This window comes from Miniopterus schreibersii (genome assembly GCF_964146895.1).
Source record: "Miniopterus schreibersii genome assembly, chromosome: 5".
Taxonomy (NCBI): Eukaryota; Metazoa; Chordata; class Mammalia; order Chiroptera; family Miniopteridae; genus Miniopterus; species Miniopterus schreibersii.
The window spans coordinates 35,690,261-35,706,934 of NC_138106.1; the positions used below are offsets into that span (position 1 = coordinate 35,690,261).

A 16,674-nucleotide genomic window follows, 5' to 3' on the forward strand; every position below is an offset into this window, starting at 1 on the left:
ACACACACACACACACACCAAAGCTATTGGAAAAAAATGTATACATCATGACTTGGAAAAAAATCTATTGAGACAGAATTGTGGTTTGTTTTTCCCCTTTGCTGTTTTTGTTTTTTTTTAAAGAGCTTTCTCATTTTTGGAAAAAGGACATGTTGTTTTTCTTTTCTTTTTTTAATGAAATTACAGGAAAAGATAAGGGAAAAAAATTACCTGAAATTTCTTCCCAAAATATAATTCTTCTTCCCTCTTGTGTTCAAATCTTTGTGGACATTTTAATGACAGTGCATGTGTACACATGAATACACATATTAATTGTCTGTACTCTTGTAAAAACATTGGGTTTTGTCATTCTTTTAGATCTTTTGCCAACCTGATAGGTGGAAAATGGTCATTTTTATTTGTCTTTGATTGTTAGAGAGGTTGAGCTTTTTTGGTCATTTGCATTTCTTATTTTATGAATTATTTGTATATCTGTCCTGTCATTTCCATTTTTTAAAGTAATGAGTTGACATTTGTTTTTAGCGACTGATTGAGGCAAGAAGGATGATGGATAAGCTTCGTGCCTGCATTGTCGCAAACTACTATGCTTCTGCAGGACTTCTAAAAGTTTCTGAGGTAACTGTTCCTCATATGCAGTCATTTCTGGCCACCCATGTGTGTTGTATGAAGGGGAAATTAGTGTTGATACGGAATTCCTGCCTTTGCAACATTTCTTATGTTGACTTTTAGAATTGAAGAAGCCTAGCCTACTTTCCTGGGAATGTACATAAACTTATTGTGTTCAACCATAATCCTTTAATTATACCTCTCTACATTGTTGATAATCCTAAGTAACGTTGTTTCTTTTTCCTTAAGCCCTCTCCCACTAATATTCAGCAGTGTTGTTAGGCTTTGCAGATACAAGAATAACTTGCCTAATTCCTCTTCATTTGATTATGGTTGGCTTTGGAGCAAGTTTTAGATTGATTCATTTTCCTTTTGACCTTTTACTGCTAATGAATGGTAATTTTTTTTGTTTCAGTAGATTTTCCCTGTTCAAGCAGCCCTGATTTTTCTCCCTTTTACTTTTTATGAAAAATTTCAGACATGCAGAAAAAGTTAAATAATCACTTGGTAATGCATCACTTAGAATGAACAATTGTAACATTTTGCCATATTTGCTTTGTCTATTTTATTTTTCTCTAAAACATTTGAAAATACGTTCCAGGCATCGTGATGCTTCACCCCTAAATGTTTGTTTGTTTATTTAAAAAAATTTTTTTTTTTTTTTTTAATATATCTTTATTGACTTCAAAAAGAGAGAGGGAGAGAGATAGAAACATTAATGATGAGAGAGTTGTCATTGATCGGCTGCCTCCTGCACACCCCCTGCTGGGATTGAGCCCAAAACCCAGGCATGTGCCCTGACTGGGAATTGAACCTCCATCTCCTGGATCTTAGGTCAACACTCAACAGCTGAGCCACGCCTGGCCGGGCCACCCCTAAATATTTAATTACATGCTTCCTAAAGGCCATTCTTCTATGTAGTCACAGTACCTAAGAATGATTCGCTAATGTCTGTTAACCAGTCCCTATTCAGATTTTCCCAGTTGTCCCCCAAAATATCTTTTAAAGCTGGTTTTTGGGTTTTTTTGTTTTTTGTTTCTTTGTTTTGTTTTTTTAAACAAGGATCCCATCAAGGTTCATAGCTATATTTGGCTATTTTGTTTCTCTAGTTTCATTTTATATAGACCATTCCCCCACCTACTTTTACCCCAGGATATTGACTTATTTGAAGAGAACAGAGCATTTATTTTGTAGAATGTCCCACATTTTGAATTTATTTTTTCCCTTGGGTTATTCCTTCATTCCCTCTATTTTTCTGTAAACTCAAAAGTCTAAAGATTTGATTAGATTAAGCTTAAATCTTTTTGGCAATAATACTTCATAGGTGATGCTATATACCTCATGTTGTTTTACCTCAGGAAACGTAGTAATCAGGTTGCCCTACTGTTAGTGATAGTAGTGTAATCATTTGGTTACTGTGGTTACCACTAGATCGCTCCAGTTATAAAGAATGGGGATAGGATTGAACGGAAACAGAACAGACTGTTCGACATTTTGATAATTTCGGCGTACTTTGTTGTTCTTTCTTTTTAAAAATTTTTTTAAAGTTTTCCCATTAGAAAGGTAAATCTTTTGAACGGTACTGGCTCTGTGAGAATGGGGGGAGGTATGATAGAATACTGCTTTGCATTGTTCCATATGGTTGTTACGGAAAGAGGTACCTTTTATATTTAGGCATTTATGTCATCCTGTGGAGCTTTAGGGTGCCTGGTATTGGTGATACTCCTGATGTTGTATTAGAGAAACCTGGAGTATTGTTTGAGTTTAATTTTAGATGGTAGATAGTTGTTTCTTCTATTGCAGAAGTTTCCATAAACCATTAGAGTCTGAACTATTTTTCTGCAGCTACCGTAACAAATTACCACAAGCTTTGTTGGCTTTAAACAATAGTAATTTATTATCATGATTTTGGAGCCCAGCAGTCCAAAATCAAGGTGTTGGCTGGGACATAGTCTCTGAAGGCTCTAGGGAAGAATCCTTCGAAGCCCCCTCCTAGCTTCTGCTGGTTGCTGGCAATCCTTGGTGTTCTTGGTTTGTAGCTGCATCACTATAATTGCTGCCTCTGTATTCACATGGATATTTTCCTTCTGTGTATCTTCTCTTTATGTTCAAGTTTCCCTCTTAAAAAGCATTAGTCATTTGGATTAGGGCCTACCCTAATCCAAATGACTTCATCTTCACTTGAGTGTATCTGCAAAGATCCTATTTCCAAGGCACATTCACAGGTTTAGGGTGGACATGAATTTTCGGAAGACACTATTTATCCCAGAGCAGATTCTGCTGTCATTTGTTATATGGCTTGCATTGGATTCAACAAGATGGACATCGTGATCTAGTGGTTGCATGATGTAGGACTGTAGCTATTCTGAAGAGCTGGTTATTCATTTAACATTTTGTTCCTTTTCTTTCTTTTACTGTTAGCAGTTTTCAGTTGTGCTATTTTGTGGTCTAGAAATGCACTTTAAAAAATCTTATTATATTCTGACTAGGATGTATTCAATGATATTTAGGTATATTTTTGTCTATTATGATCTGCTATTGTTTTTAGTTTGTTGTAACAGAATACATTCGTAGCTCTGAAAGATACTTTTATTCTTGAAATTTAATAACTTTGTTGCTTTGACTCTGAAACACTATAGTCTCTGGCTCCTTTTTCTAAAACAAATATTTTAATAGCACAATTTTTATAAGATGGGCTTCCTAGGAGCGTAGCTACAGTGTATCACATATAACAGAACACACTGTGTTTTGTATGAGAGTAACAAGATACAGAAAAATACCCTAGGCTTCAGTATTGAACTGAGGGCAAACTTTGTGTCAGTATTAATCATTTTAAAGCATTCTATACTACATTTTCCTCCTATGTGGGAACCATTTAACATATGCATATGTTTTTTATTTTTGCATTTCTTACAGAAATGTTTTATTCAGAGCTGTTGTGTTTTTGTAAAGCAATGTGAAACTTTTTTTTTTATTCATTTGAAAGAGAGGGAGAAACATCAATTTGTTATTGCACTTATTTATGCTTTTATTGGTTGCTTCTTGTATGTGTCCTGACTGTGGATTGAGCCGGAAACCTTGGCTTATTGGGACAATGCTCTAACTAACTGAGCTACCAGCCAGGGCTGAAACATATTTTTTTAAAGTCAAATTTTGTTTTCCATATGTTACTATGTATTTACCTTTATTTTTCATTTACCTTCAGAGGACTTGTATCTTTAGCCATTAGTGTTAGGACCGTTGCATAGTTATTTATCACTTTCTTGTTTTGTTGGTTCAGACCACGTTAATAAGGAGTTTGGACTTCATTTTATGGGTGTGGAGAGATTTTGAAAGATTTTAAGCATGATCTTAAAATAGGTAATTTTGCTTACTTCTGGTGAATTTAATTAAAGTTTGTTTTGATTGCTTTTGATTTTGCAGGGATCAAAGACATGTGATACTATGGTTTTTAATCATCCTGCCATCAAGAAATTTTTGGAATCACCATCTAGGTCATCATCTCCTGCCAATCAGAGATCAGAAACACCATCAGCCAATCATTCTGAAAGTGATTCTTTATCTCAACATAATGACTTCTTATCTGACAAAGACAATAACAGCAATATGGATATAGAGGAAAGACTCTCAAACAACATGGAACAGAGACCAAGTCGAAATACTGGAAGGGTATAGTTGGATGGCTGGGAGGGAGCCAAAGAAGGGAACTAGTATTTATTAAAGTATGTACATGTTATTTCATTTAACCTTCATAGGAACCTGGGGAAATAAGTTAATTATATCCCTTTTAGAGATGGGGAAACTGAGTCTCAATGAGATTAAAGTTATATTTGTCCATAAGTATCAGAACTGAGAGCTAAACCTAAGTCTTTCTGATTTTAAAATTCAGTGCTCCTGTGTATGGCACAATGCCTAGTGCCATTCACGTACATATGAAAGAAACCTTGAGAATCTGGCAAAGCTGTATTCTTGCCAAACATCTTTCTACTATGTCTTGTTTATTCTCAAGAACAGTGATTCTTAAGCATTTTCCTCTGAAACTAAATGCTTTGATGAGAAAATTTGACAAATAATAAGTAGAAGTGAAAACCATTTATTGCTCTTTGATCCTGCCAGTTCATGGAGTTGCCATCTCAAGCTGCTCTGAACTTCTTGGTATAATATTTAGCTTTATTTATTTATTTTAATAATTGGTTTTTGTGTTTTTTAAAGAGAGAGGAAGGGAGAGAGAGAGAAAAAACATTGATGTGACAGTGAAACATTGATCAGCTGCCTCCTGCACGCCTCCTATTGGGGATCGAGCCTGCAACCCGGGCATGTGCCCCGACTGGGAATCAAACTGGCAGCCTTTTGGTGCACAGAATACTATGCCCAACCATCTGAGCCACATCAGCCAGGGCAATATTTGGCTTTAGAAATTAGACCAATCTCTCTAGCTGGTTTGGCTCAGTTAGAGCACTGGCCCTCAGACTAAAGGGTCCTGGGTTCGATTCCAGCCAAGGGCATGTACCTCAGTTGCAGGCTCTGTCCCCAGCCCTGGTTAAGGCACGTGTGGGAGGCAACCAATCTGTATGACTCTGTCACATCAGTGTTTCTTTCTCTCTCTCTTTCTCTCCCTTTCCCTTCCAGTGTCTCTGAAAAGCAATGGAAAAAATATCGTCGGGTGAGGATTAAAAAAAAAAAAAAGAATTGAGACCAGTAGCTTTTCCAGCTAGGTGTTCTGTGATAGAGGACATTTCAAGGTTGCTTTCCACATACTGAAACATCAAGGATTTAATTTATTTTTTATAAAAATGAAATTTAAAAAATGTTCTGATTATAAATTCATGTGTTCATTGCTGAAAAATTTAAATTACAGAAAAATAAAAAAGAATAGAAAAATCATTCATAATGCCACCACTCAAAAATCAGAAATCTTTAATGTTTGGATTTACTTGTCTTCTTCAGTATTATTTCTGGGAAAATAACTGTATATGTTTTTATAATTAAAAAGAATTTAGGTTGTATTAGTAATTGGATTTAGAAATTTATTATCTTTTATGTAATACACGTATTCATGTTTACGTCCTTACGAATATTTAGTACTTACTGTGTTTCAGGCACTTTTCTAAGAACTGTACAAAATAATCATGTGAGGTAAAAACTATTATCCTTATTTTATAGGTTAGGAAATTGAGAGAGAAGTGAAATAATTACCCAAACTTACACATCTGCTAAATGGAAGAACCGGGATTTTAAACCCTGACAGTCTGTCTCCATAGTCAAACTTGAACCATTGTGTTTAAATTACTTCTCATTGAAATGTTTTGGTAATATAGAAGGTTGAAAAGAAAGTAAATCCCATTGAGCTCTTTCCCCATTCCCATTTTCCAGAGGTAACCATTGTAATAGTTTCTTATGTATCCTTCCACATCCAGTTTGCATATACAAAGCAAATGTGTATGCCTATTAAACACACAGATGTGGAATTATAGTATGCAAACTTTTTGTCTCAACTAATGCAAAAATCAGAGTAAAATTGTTCTTTAATGCTCTGAGGTACCATAAAGCCAGAGAACTTTGTAATTAAAGTAATTTTGAGTTATTTCATTCATACCTTGTATGATTTTACAGTTTCTGCCTATTGAAAATTGTCCAAATTGAAAATGAAAATTACAATTTCTTTCAGGACACTTCTAGTATTACTGGCTCCCATAAAACAGAGCAGCGGAATGCTGATCTCACAGGAGATGAGACTTCACGACTTTTTGTAAAGAAAACAATAGTAGTGGGCAATGTGTCCAAGTGAGTATCGAGTTGAATTGTCTCATTTTCAGTCATCTGTTTATGTTACTAGAACTCTGGCATACTCTTATTGTGGTGTTACAGAAGATAGAGGGCTCAGGAATTCTTTTTTCCAAGCTCTTAGTTGTTTCAAAAGTAAAGTAAGATCCAGAGACTTGAGACACTGCCTTAGTGTGTCTGCTAATCTTTCACATAGGGTAAACTTGTGCTTGGTAAAAATTTTGTAAGTCGTGAGATTTTACAGAAATGGTGTATTTTATCAAGCATGGAAGTGTGGATAAGTTTGGAGGAACTTTTGACTTCTCACCTAGTTGTGTGTTTTTTTGTGTGTGTTGTTTTTTTTTTAAATATATCTTTATTGATTTCAGAGAGAGGAAAGGAGAGGGAGAGAGAGAGACAGAAACATCAATGATGAGAGAGTCATTGATCGGCTAGCCTCCTGCAGCCCCTGCCTGGGGATCGAGCCCGCAGCCAGGGCATGTGCCCTGACTGGGAATTGAACCTCGATCTCCTGGATCCTAGATCAATGCTCAACAGTTGAGCCATGCTGGCCGGGCCTCACCTAGTTTTAATCTTAGGGGCCTTAGGTAGTTACTAAAAATCTTTATTTTTGGTTTCCCAAATGGAGATGTTTTTAACATGTAGCAGGAGGTTGCAAAGCAGGTCTTGAAAACAGAATTCCTCCAAGTTAAAGGGCTGTCTCTTTGACATTATAATCTCATGCTGTATTGTAGGAGTGTTAACATTTTTGCCATGTAGGAATGGATAAAGACATAAATCTTTAAATAGTGAAGAATGTTATTTCTTCACAAAATCTTATTTGCCCTTTTCCAACCTCATTCAGTATATTTTCTTCATTTTTCTCTTGTCTTTTTTTTCATGTAATCATTTCCTATTTTTGTACATTTTCCCCAAATCAGACTGGAATCTCTTTTGGATAGGAACTATGTCTTACTTGTTTGTACCTTACAGTATTCAGTAAATATTTGCATGATGAATAAATTAATATATTTATGGAAATTGTAATCACGTTCAGTTATTAAAGGATTTGGAATTATAAAAATTATCTGGGGGCAGAAATCTTCCAAGCCCCAGTTAATGGACCATTAATAACAAACAAGTATACATTAAAAATCTCAGGATAGCCCGGCCGGGCGTGGCTCAGCGGTTGAGCGTCGACCTAGTATCCAGGCGATCAGGGTTCAAATTCCGGTCAGGATACATGCCCGGGTTGCGGGCTGCAGCCGATCAATGACTCTCTCATCATTGATGTTTCTATCTCTCTATCCCTCTCCTTTCCTCTCTCTGAAATCAATAAAGATATATTTAAAAAAAAAAAACAATCTCAGGATACTAAAAACAAAGATTTTTAATGGTCTATGTAATAGTATTTAAATAGAAGCATAAAATATGATTAAGGCAATTAGATTTCGGGTTTTATAGATTATTTTAGAGTTAGCATGTATTCAGCTAAGGAGGCTAAATAGTTCATGTGAAGCATTAGAGTTGGGGTCTTAACTATAGTACAGGGCAGATCAGCCCAGAAAAGCGCCAAACTAGAAATCTAGATAGACCCACCAGGCCACAAGAAGATTGGGGAGAAATAGTCATTGACATTTTCAAACAATTATGTCTAATTTATAGGTTTTGAGGTTTTTTAAAGGCAAGCTAGAACTAAAATACTGCTAATCATAAATTTTAAGTAGAAGGGAATGATTGGCACAAAAATTGTAAATCTTTTGTTCTGGAAACGGGTAAAGGATCTACTTTAGCCTTTGTTAAGAGTGCTTGCTGGAATATCTAAGATAATAGCTAAAATAATAGATACAGAGATTTAAACTTTAAAAGTCATAAGGGGAGGGGTGGAAATTGAATGAAAAAAAGGAAAAAACCTGATTCTAGAAAAAGGCAAGCAGGGACAGGAGGAGGGATATGAAGAAGAGAAAAAATCAGGACAAATAGTATAAAATAATTTAGTAACAACAAATCTAAATATATCAACAGTCATAAAAATGCATATGAATTTAACTAGTTTAAATATAGTAATTGTTATATTTTTAGGTTATAAAATAACTTAAAATTTAGGTCTCTGTTATTTATCAATAACATCAAAATGCAGAAAGATTGAGAGTAAGGAAATAGGATCTTATTCTCAGCATATGCCTTCCGTTTGGCTCAAATAAACTTTTTTTTTTAAAAAAAATATATCTTTATTGATTTCAGAGAGAGGAAAGGAGAGGGATAGAGAGATAGCAACATCAGTGATGAGAGAGTCGTTGATCAGCTGCCTCCTGCACGCCCCCGACTGGGGATTGAACCTGTAACCGGGGCATGTGCCCTGACCAGGAATCGAACCCCGATCACCTGGATCCTGGGTCGACGCTCAACTGCTGAGTCACGCCTAGCCGGGCTCAAATAGACTCTTATAAAAAGTCTGAAAAAACAAAAAGAAGAAAAGAAAGTAAGCAGATAAACAAATTGTAGCCAGCATATAATAACCAAAAGAAAACCAGTGTAGCTATTAATATCAGGCAAAATAGACTTTAAGACCAAAAACATTCCTAGAGGTAAAGACAGTTATTATATAATGATAAAAGATTCTGTTCACCAAGAAGATAAAAAAATTCTAAGTTTCTATGCACTTGATAACAGTCTTAAAATGATAACATAGTCTTAAAATTGATAGAACCACAAGCAGAAATTGTGAAGTGCACTACCATACTGAGACATAATATACATCGCTCAGTAATTGATAGATCAAGCAAACTACCTATATGAATATAAAAAATTGGAATATCACTTAACAAAGCTTGATCTAAAGTATAAAAATATAGAACATTACATAAAACAATAAAAAGAGAAATATTTTTTTTAAGCTTACAAGGAACATTTATGAAAATGGTCTATGTAGTAAGCCATAAAGCAAGCTTCAACAGAGGACTTGTATCATACAGAATATTTTTTCTGACACTAGCGCAGTAAAGTTAAATATCAATGACAAGCCTGGCCGGGCATGGCTCAGTGGTTGAGCGTTGACCTAGGATCCAGGAGATCGCCGTTCAATTCTCAGTCAGGGCACATGCCTGGGTTCCAGGCTCGTTCCCCAGTCGGCATGCAGGAGGCAGCCCATCAATGACAACTCTCTCATCATTGATGATTCAACTCTCTCCCTTCTTCTCTCTGAAATCAATAAAGATATAGTAAGAAAAAATCAACGACAATAGCATAACTAGAAAATCTCTGTATATCTGGAAATTCAAAACACTTCCAACAACTCATAAGTCAATGAAAAATCACATTAAAATAATCAGAACTAAATAATCAAAAGTTGGAGATAACACTAAAGGGATAGTTAAAGGGAAGTTTGTAGTCTTAAGTGACTATAGTAGAAGAAAAGCTTAAAATTAATGAATTAAGCATCTTAGACAAAATAATGCAGTGAGGGAAACAAAGAAATTAGGGGGAAAAATAAACAGCATACGTAAACCTGGAGAAATTAAGTAAGGAAAAAGACACAAATAAATATTAGAAATGAAAAAAGATGTAACTACACGTAGATGCTGCACTATTAAAGAGATAAGAAATTATGTACGTATTTATGCCAGTGCATTTGAAAATTTAGATGAAATGGAGAATTCCTAGAAAAATACAACTTAAAGTGACTTGATAAAGGAAAACTTCGAATAGTCTTACAACTACTAAGTAAATTTAATTATTGATTTTTAAAACATTCCTCTGACAAAACCAAACCAAACCATTTGGCTTAGATTGCTTTACAGGTTGAGTGAACAGATAATTCTAGTTGTATACAAAATCTTTTGGGGAGCCAGGCAGCGTGGCTCAGTGGTTGAACATCAACCTAGGATCCAGGAGATTGCGGTTCAATTCCCGGTCAGGGCACATGCCCGAGTTGTGGGCTCGATCCCAGTAGGGTGCATGTAGGAGGCAGCCGATCAATGACCACTCTCTCTCTCATCATTGATATTTCAACTCTCTCTCCCTCTCTTTTCCTTTCTCAAATCAATAAAGGTATATTAAAAAAAAAACACCTGCAGCATATATTATACTCGGTGGTAAACTTAAAAGTCTTCCCTTTGGGATTACAAACAAGACAAGAGATGCCTGGTGTCACTACACCTATTCAACATTGCTCTTGAAGATACTAACTAATATAGTCAGATTTAAAAAATTAAAAGTATATGGATTAGAAAATAAGAAACAAAATGTCATTAACAGATGATGCTGTCTATATAGAAAAATCTAAAACAATTTTTGATAAAGTTTTAGTGTTAATGAGAGAACTTAGCAAGGTTGTTGAATATAATATCAAACACAGAAGTGAAATGCTTCTGTATGACAGCCACAAAATTAGAAACATGATTTTAAAAGATATAATTGCTATAGTAATAAAAATACGATAAATAAAACATGCTGGCCTTTCATGAAGAATTATAAAAACTTTATTAAAAGACATGAAAAAACTAACTAGAATATAATATCATGTTCATGGATAGGAAGGCTCAATATTATAAAGATACAACTTCTCTTCAAATTGATATGTAGATATTCTGATTAAAATCCCGACAGGGTTTATGAAATTCACAGGCTAGTTTTTGTATTTGGAAGAGCAAAGAGTCAAGACTGGACAAGAAGACTCCTGAAGAACAGGGTTAGACAACGCGGCCCACTGCATTACTAAGGATAACTGTATCACAGATGACCGTATAGAAGGCCATGACCATATTTTCCAATAGCATGTAATAAAGGGGCCTCATGAAATAAAAACAGAACTGCAAAATGGAAGGCTAAAGATACTAGTTTTACCATGGGCAGAGCTTAAGGGAATGGCTTGTTTTGGCTTTAAAAGGCCAAACCAGTTGCAACATTCTTGGTGGCAATGAATAAGAACCAGGAGAGTCAAAATTCTAGCACCCTGAAACCTGTATGAAATCAACCCAAAATCTAGAGGTTCCCTAACCCAAGAATAAAACATATCCGTTTACTTCTACACCATGTACCCACTTGGTAGGAAAAGCAAGGTTGATTTTTTAAAAAATTGCATACTGATAATCAGAAAGCAAAACAAATTTTAGAGCAAAAAAAGAAAGAAAAAGATTAACTGCAAAGACTTTGGTTAGGTGATATAGCTCTTAAATTTTGCTGCAATTTAAATTTTTATAATTAAATTTTCAGCTTTATTAAGATGTAATTGACAGAAGTATAAGATATTTAAAGTGTACATTGTGATCATTTGATATATGTATACATTTTGAAAGTGTTCCTCTTATCAAGTTAATTCACACCCTATCATCACCTCACATATCGATCATTTTTGTGTGTGTGTGTGTGTGAACATTTGAGTTCTTGTCTCTTAGCGAATTTCAATTATATAATACAATGTTATCAACTATGTTCACCATGTTATACATTAGCTCTTATGTTACAACTGAAAGTTAGTACCCTCTTACCAGCCTTTCTGTATTTTCCCCAACCCCTAACCCTCAGCCCTGGCAACCTTTTTTCTACTCTATGAGTTTGACTCTTTTTTAGATTCCACGTGTAAGTGATACCATGCACTATTTGTTTTTCTCTTTCTGGCTTATTTCATTTAGCATAATGCTCTCAAGGTCCATCCATGTTGTCACAAACACAGGACTTCCTTTCCTGACTGAGTAATATTCCATTATATGTTGTATGTATGTGTGTGTGTGTGTGTGTGTGTGTGTGTGTGTATAATATACATCTTTTATTTATTCGTCTGTGGATGGACACTTAAGTTTCCTTGTCTTGGCTATTGTAAATAATGCTGCAGTGAACATGGGACTGTAGAGATCTCTTCAATATCCTGTTTTTATTGTCTCTGTGTGTGTGTGTTTGTGTGTGTGTGTGTGTGTACACACAAAAATGGGGTAGTTCTCTATTTTTAATTTTTTGAGGAACCTCCATACTGTTTTCCATAATGGCTATACCAATTTATATTCCCACCAATAGTGTACAAGGGTTCCCCTTTCTCTGTGTTCTCATCAACACTTGTTATTTCTTGTATTTTTAAAAAATTTTATTTTTCAATTACTGTTTACATTAAATATTATTTTGTATTAGTTTCAGGTGATTTCTTGTATTTTTTTATGGTAGCCATTCTAACAGGTGTGAGGTGATAACACATTGTGGTTTTGATTTGCATTTGGTGATGTTGACCACCTTTTCATGTTGACCACCTGTTGACCATTTGTAAATTCTTTGGAAATATGTCTATTCAGTTCCCCTATGTTTAAATCTGATTTTGTGAGACCTTTACTTATCTTGAATATTTACCCCTTATTAAATATATGATTTGCAAATATTTTTTCCTAGTTTGTAAGTTGCTTTTGTATTTTGTTGATTTCCTTTCCTGTGCAGAAGCTTTCTACTTTGATGAAGTCCCCCAAATTAAAAATCATTATTGCTTTTATTTCCTTGGCTTTTGGTGTTAATTCCAAAAAGTCATTTCCCTGACCAATGTCAAGGCACTTCCTCCCTATGTTTTCTTTTAGGAGTTTTTTGTTTTAGGTAATAAATTTAAGACATTAATCTGTTTTTACTTGATTTTTGTATATGGTGTAGATAGGGTTTCATTCTTTTGCATATGGCTGTCCAGTTTTCCAAGACCATTTTTTGAGACTATCCTTTCCCCATTATATATCTTAGCTCCTTTTTCATAAATTAATTGACCATATATGCATGGGTTTATTTCTGGGCTCTATTCTGTTCCATTGATTATGCGTCTTTTATGCCAGTACCATACTGTTTTGATTACTATAGCTTTGTAATATAGTTTGAAATCAGTTGGTGGGATGTTTCCAGCTTTGTTCTTCTTTCTATAGCGATTTGGGGATTGCTTTTTCTATTTCTGTGAAAAATACCCTTGGAATTTTGATAGGGATTGCATTGAATATGTAGATCTCTTTAAGTAGCATGGACATTTTAACAATATTAATTCTTCCAGTTCATGAACACAGAATATCCTTCCATTTATTTGTATCTTCTTTGGTTTCTTTCATCAGTGTTACAGTTTTCAGTGTACAGGTCTTTCACCTCCTTGGTTAAAATTTATTGCTAAGTATTTTGTTTTTGATGCTGTTGTGAATATAATTATCTCAGTTTCTCATTCTGACAGATTATTGTTAGTGTATAGAAACAATTGATTTTTTTATGTTGATTTTATGTGCTGTAACTTTACTGAATTTGTTTATGAATTCTAACAGTTTGAGGGGGAGCCTTTAGGGTTTTCTATATGTAATACCATGTTTTATGCAAATGGAGACAGTTTTACTTCTTCCTTTCTCATCTGCCTTTATTTCTTTTCCTTGCCTAATTGCTCTCCTAGGACTTCCAGTACTATGTTGAATAAAGTGGTGAAAGTGGGCATCCGTATCATGTTCTTCATGTTAGAGAAAAGCTTTTAGTTTTCACTATTGAATATATTAGCTGTGGACTTGTTGTATATGGCCTTCATTATATTGAGGGATGCTCTCTCTACAGCCAGTTCACTGAGAGTTTTTATCATGAATAGATGTTGAGTTTTATCATGTGCCTTTGCGGCACCTATTAAGATGACCGTGGGATTTATCCTTCATCTCAGGAGTGTGGTGTGTCACATCGATTGATCCACGGCTGTCAACCTTCCTTGCACGCCTGGAGTAAATCCCATTTGATCATAGTGTATGATCCTCTTAATGTACTGTTGCATCTTGTTTGCTAATATTTTGTTGAGGATTTTTGGATCTATGTTTGTTAGGGATATTGGCCTATAATTTTCTTTTCTTGTAGTTTGCTTGTTTTGCTTTGGTTGCTTTGTAAAATGAGTTTCTAAGCGTTCTCTCCTAATCTGTTTTTTGGAGGAGTTTGAGAAGTATTGGCATCAATTCTTCCTTAAGTGTTTGGTAGAATTTCCCCTTTAAGTCATCTGGTCCTAGAATTTTCTTTGTTGGGACGTTTTTGATTACTGATTTATTCTCCTTACTAGTTAGTAATTGTTCTGTTTCGATTTTCTATTTCTTCATGATTCAGTCTTGCTAGGATGTATGTTTCTAGGAATTTATCCATTTCTTCTAGGTTGTCCAATTTTTTGGCATATAATTGTTCATAATCTCTTATGATTCGTTGCGTTCATGTGGTATCAGTTGCAACATCTCCTGTTTCACTTGTAATTTTATTTATTTGAGTCCTCTTTTTTTCTTGGTAAGTGTAGCTAAAGGTTTTTCTATTTTGTTTATCTTTTCCAAAAAACAGCTCCTAATTTTTTCTTTCTTTTTTACTTTATTTTTATCATTGACATTATTATAAAAGTCCTCATCTTCCCCTCCCCCGCCCCTTTGCCCACTTCCACCTAGCCCCCCTCCTTCCCTCTGGCCATCACCACACTGTTGTCTGTGTCTATGACTTATGCATATATGTTCTTTGGCTAATCCCTTCACCTTCTTTCATCCAGTGTTCCCCTTCCCCCTCCCTTCTGACAGCTGTCAGTCTGTTCCATGTATCTATGCCTCTACTTCTATTTTGTTCGTCAGTTTATTTTGTTCATTAGATTCCACATGTAAGTGAGGTCATGTGGTATTTGTCTTTCTCTGACTGGCTTATTTTCTTAGCGTAATTCCCAGGTCCATCCATGCTGTCACAAAAGGTAAGATTTCCTTTTTTATGGCTGCATAGTATTTCATTGTGTACATGTATCACAGCTTTTTTATCTACCCATTTACTGATGCGCACTTGAGCTGTTTCAAGATCTTGGCTGTTGTTAATAACGCTGCTATGAACATAGGCATACATATATTCTTTCAAATTAGTGTTTCAGGGCTCTTGGGATATATTCCCAGGAGTGGGATCACTGGGTCAAAAGGCAGTTTCATTTTCAATTTTTTGAGGAAACTTCATACTGTTTTTCATAGTGGCTGAACCAGTCTGCATTCCCACTAACAGTGCACTAACAGTTCTCTTTTCTCCACACCCTCGCCAGTACTTGTTTGTTGATTCGTTGATGGTAGCCATTCTTACAAGTGTGAGGTGATATCTCATTGTGGTTTTAATTTGCATCTCTCCGGTGATGTTGAGCATTTTTTCATTCTTTTTTTATTGTCATTTTTGTCTCCTCTGATCTTTGTTATTTCCTTCCTTTTACTAACTTTGGGCTTAGTTTGTTTTACTTTTTCTAGCTCCTTAGGGTGTAAAGTTAGGTTGTTTGAGATCTTTCGTTTTTCTTAATGTAGGCTTTTATCAGTATAAACGTCCTTCTTAGAACTGCTTTTGCTGCATCCCTTAAGTTTTGGTGTGTTGTATTTCCATTTTCAGGTGTCTCAAGATATTTTTATTTCTCTTTAGATTTCCTCTGTCCCAGTGGTGGTTCAGTAGCATATTGTTTAATCTCCACATACTTGTGAATTTTCCAGTTTTCTTTTTGTAATTTATTTTTAATCTTGTTTTAAGTAGGTGTTAATTGTTTTGTTAGACTTTGAAAGGAAAAAAATAATTCAGTTTCTTTTTCTTCTCCTCTAGGTATATACCTCCTGATAAGAGAGAAGAAAATGACCAATCAACCCACAAGTGGATGGTGTATGTCCGAGGGTCTCGTAGAGAACCCAGCATTAATCACTTTGTCAAGAAAGTTTGGTTCTTCCTTCATCCCAGCTATAAACCAAATGACCTTGTAGAAGTTAGGTGAGCATACTTGAGTGTGAGTTATTTAACCTAAGAAGTGCAGATTTATTGACGTGGAAGAAAAGTGATTTAACTTGAAAACACTCCCTTGAATTTCTTTCCTTTTTGTTTTTTTAAGCTAACAGAGTATATTGAACCCTCATGTACCCAACACCAATTATTAACAGTTTGCCAGTCTTTTTTTTTTCTTCCATCAATTTTCCCTTTTCTTGCCTTTACAAATTAGGTTTTGACTGAAAATTCTTCAGTCCAATTAGCATTCACACAAGTTCCTCTCTATCCTCTTAAATCATAGTAACTATTTGGGGAAGATCATATTGTGAACATATGATCTTTTAAGTCCTCTTACCAGGTACCTTCAAATAAATTGCCACTTTCAAATAGAGTATTCATGATTTATTTTGTTTTTGCCAGAGTGGAGGAATAACTATGAGCGTCTGGGGTGAGGAATATGTACTTCACCGTATGTCTGTCAAGTAGCAATCAAGATTCTGATTCATATGGTGACATCCATCACATCACTTTAGATCTTTGTGAAAATAATGACATTGGATTATGTGGTATAAGTGTCTTACCTCTAAGTATCCAGTA

The 16,674-nt window shown here is 35.0% G+C and overlaps 1 protein-coding gene across 8 annotated transcripts in view; it reads left to right on the top strand.

Annotated features, from left to right (window-relative positions):
• YEATS2 (YEATS domain containing 2) overlaps positions 1–16,674 on the top strand; it is an 84,938-nt gene that overhangs the window by 18,859 nt on the left and 49,405 nt on the right. For all 8 annotated transcript variants that reach the window (XM_081138754.1, XM_081138757.1, XM_081138759.1 and 5 more), the window contains exons 4-7: positions 523–615; positions 4,030–4,275; positions 6,275–6,390; positions 15,922–16,083. In XM_081138754.1, coding sequence (XP_080994880.1) covers positions 523–615; positions 4,030–4,275; positions 6,275–6,390; positions 15,922–16,083 — 617 coding nt within the window. The remainder of the gene's footprint in view (positions 1–522; positions 616–4,029; positions 4,276–6,274; positions 6,391–15,921; positions 16,084–16,674) is intronic.